At 61.7% G+C, this 2,107-nt stretch overlaps 1 protein-coding gene across 1 annotated transcript in view; it reads right to left on the reverse strand.

The window, feature by feature from the left end:
• Positions 1 to 2,107, reverse strand: part of TBCB (tubulin folding cofactor B) — a gene marked incomplete at its 5' end in the record, with an annotated part of 17,761 nt that continues 15,654 nt past the window's right edge. Inside the window, 2 exons of the mRNA XM_014961120.1 lie at positions 1 to 124; positions 1,174 to 1,365. Coding sequence (XP_014816606.1) covers positions 48 to 124; positions 1,174 to 1,365 — 269 coding nt within the window. The remainder of the gene's footprint in view (positions 125 to 1,173; positions 1,366 to 2,107) is intronic.

The following is a 2,107-nucleotide window of genomic DNA, read 5'->3' on the forward strand; positions in this document are numbered from 1 at the left end:
GTCCCCACAAAGAGGGGGACACCCCGGGGGATGTTTCAGGGGACCCCCTACCTGCCGTCGTGCTTGCCCAGCGGCTCGTCGTAGCGGACGCCCACCCAGTAGCCCGGTTTGAAGTCGGTCTGGCCTGAACGGGGAAAAAGGGGGGTGTCAATGTGTGGGGGGAGGATTTGGGGACAAATCATAGAATCATAGAATGGTCCAGGCTGGAAGGGACCTCCCCAGTCAGCAGGGACACCCCCAACTAGACCAGGTTGCCCAGGGCCTCATCGAGCCTCCCCTTGAATATCTCCAGGGATGGGGCCTCAACCACCTCCCTGGGCAACCTGTTCCAGTGCTCCACCACCCTCACAGTAAAGAACTTTTTCCCAATATCCAATCTAAATCTGCTCCCCTCCAGCTTAAAGGCATTGCCCCTCGTCCTGTCACTACAGGCCTTTGTAAACAGGCTCTCCCCAGCCTTCCTGTAGGCCCCCTCAGGTCCCGGAAGGCCGCTATTAGGTCTCCCCAGAGCCTCCTCTTCTCCAGGCTGAACAACCCCAGCTCCCTCAGCCCATCCTCGTAGCAGAGGTGCCCCAACCCCCTGATCATCCTTGTGGCCCTCCTCTGGACCCTCTCCATCAGGTCCATGTCCTTCCTATATTGAGGCCTCCAGACCTGCACACAGTATTCCAGCTGAGATCTCACCAGAGTAAAGTGGCAGAACCACCTCTCTGGACCTGCTGGCAACGCAGCTTTTGATGCAGCCCAGGATGGGATTGACCTTCTGGGCTGCAAGGTCCCACTGCCTGCTCATGTCCAGCTTCTCCTCCACCAGCACCCCCAAGTCCCTTTCCTCTAACCCCTCACCCCCCAGACTGTACTGATGGTGAGGATTGTTCTGGCCCAGGTGCAGAACCCTGCACTTGCTCTTGTTGAACCTCATGAGGTTCACCTGGGCCCACCTCTCCAGGTCCTTCTGGATGACATCCCATCCCTCTGGTGGATCAACAACACCACACAGCTTGGTGTCGTCCCCAAACTTGCTGATGGTGCCTTTAACCCCCCTGTCTAGATCATTGATAAAAATGTTAAACAGTGTTGGCCCCAGCACGGCCCCCTGGGGAACCCCACTTGTGACTGCTCTCCATCACAGGGCTCACTCCAAGGGTCTGGGGACGCTGTGGGGACACGTACCCACGTACATGACGGTGGCCAGCCTGCAGGGCTGTCCCGGCACCCGCACCTGGCAGCGGGAGCCCAGGGGGATGGTGGAGGCCACGGCGGCTTCTTCGGCCTCTCGCTGCTGCTGCTGCTCCGCCCGGCGCCGAGAGCCCTCCTCGTCGTAACGGCCCCACTGCCGCTGGCGCAGGAAGGAGCGCAGGGTCTCTGGGGGGACACACACACCACGGCGGGGGGCTGGCACCACGGTGACACCGTCCTCCAGGGGTGGGGGACATGGTGGGGACGTGGGGGACAGGGGACGGCTCCTCGGGTTGGGGGGACGGGGAAGGGATGGTGGCAATGTCACCATGGGGGCAGGATGGCCACCTCAACAAGGGGGACAGGGACACAGTGGGGACAGGGGACATCTCCTTGGATTGGGGGGACAGGGCAGGGATGATGGCAATGTCACCATGGGGGACAGGAGGGCCACCTCAACAAGGGGGACAGTGACACAGTGCGGACAGGGGACGGCTCCTTGGGTTGGGGGGACAGGGCAGGGATAGTGGCAGTGTCACCATGGGGGACAGGGGGTGGCCACCTCAACAAGGGGGACAGTGTCACCACGGGGGACTGGATGAACACCTGAACAGGGGGGACATTGAGAGTGTCACCACGGGGGACAGGGGACATCTCCTTGGATTGGGGGGACAGGGCAGGGATGATGGCAATGTCACCATGGGGGACAGGAGGGCCACCTCAACAAGGGGGACAGTGACACAGTGCGGACAGGGGACGGCTCCTTGGGTTGGGGGGACAGGGCAGGGATGGTGGCAGTGTCACCATGGGGGACAGGGGGTGGCCACCTCAACAAGGGGGACAGTGTCACCACGGGGGACTGGATGAACACCTGAACAGGGGGGACATTGAGAGTGTCACCACGGGGGACAGGATGGCCACCTCAACA

Source organism: Calidris pugnax, unplaced genomic scaffold, assembly GCF_001431845.1.
Source record: "Calidris pugnax isolate Ruff unplaced genomic scaffold, ASM143184v1 scaffold564, whole genome shotgun sequence".
NCBI lineage: Eukaryota > Metazoa > Chordata > Aves > Charadriiformes > Scolopacidae > Calidris > Calidris pugnax.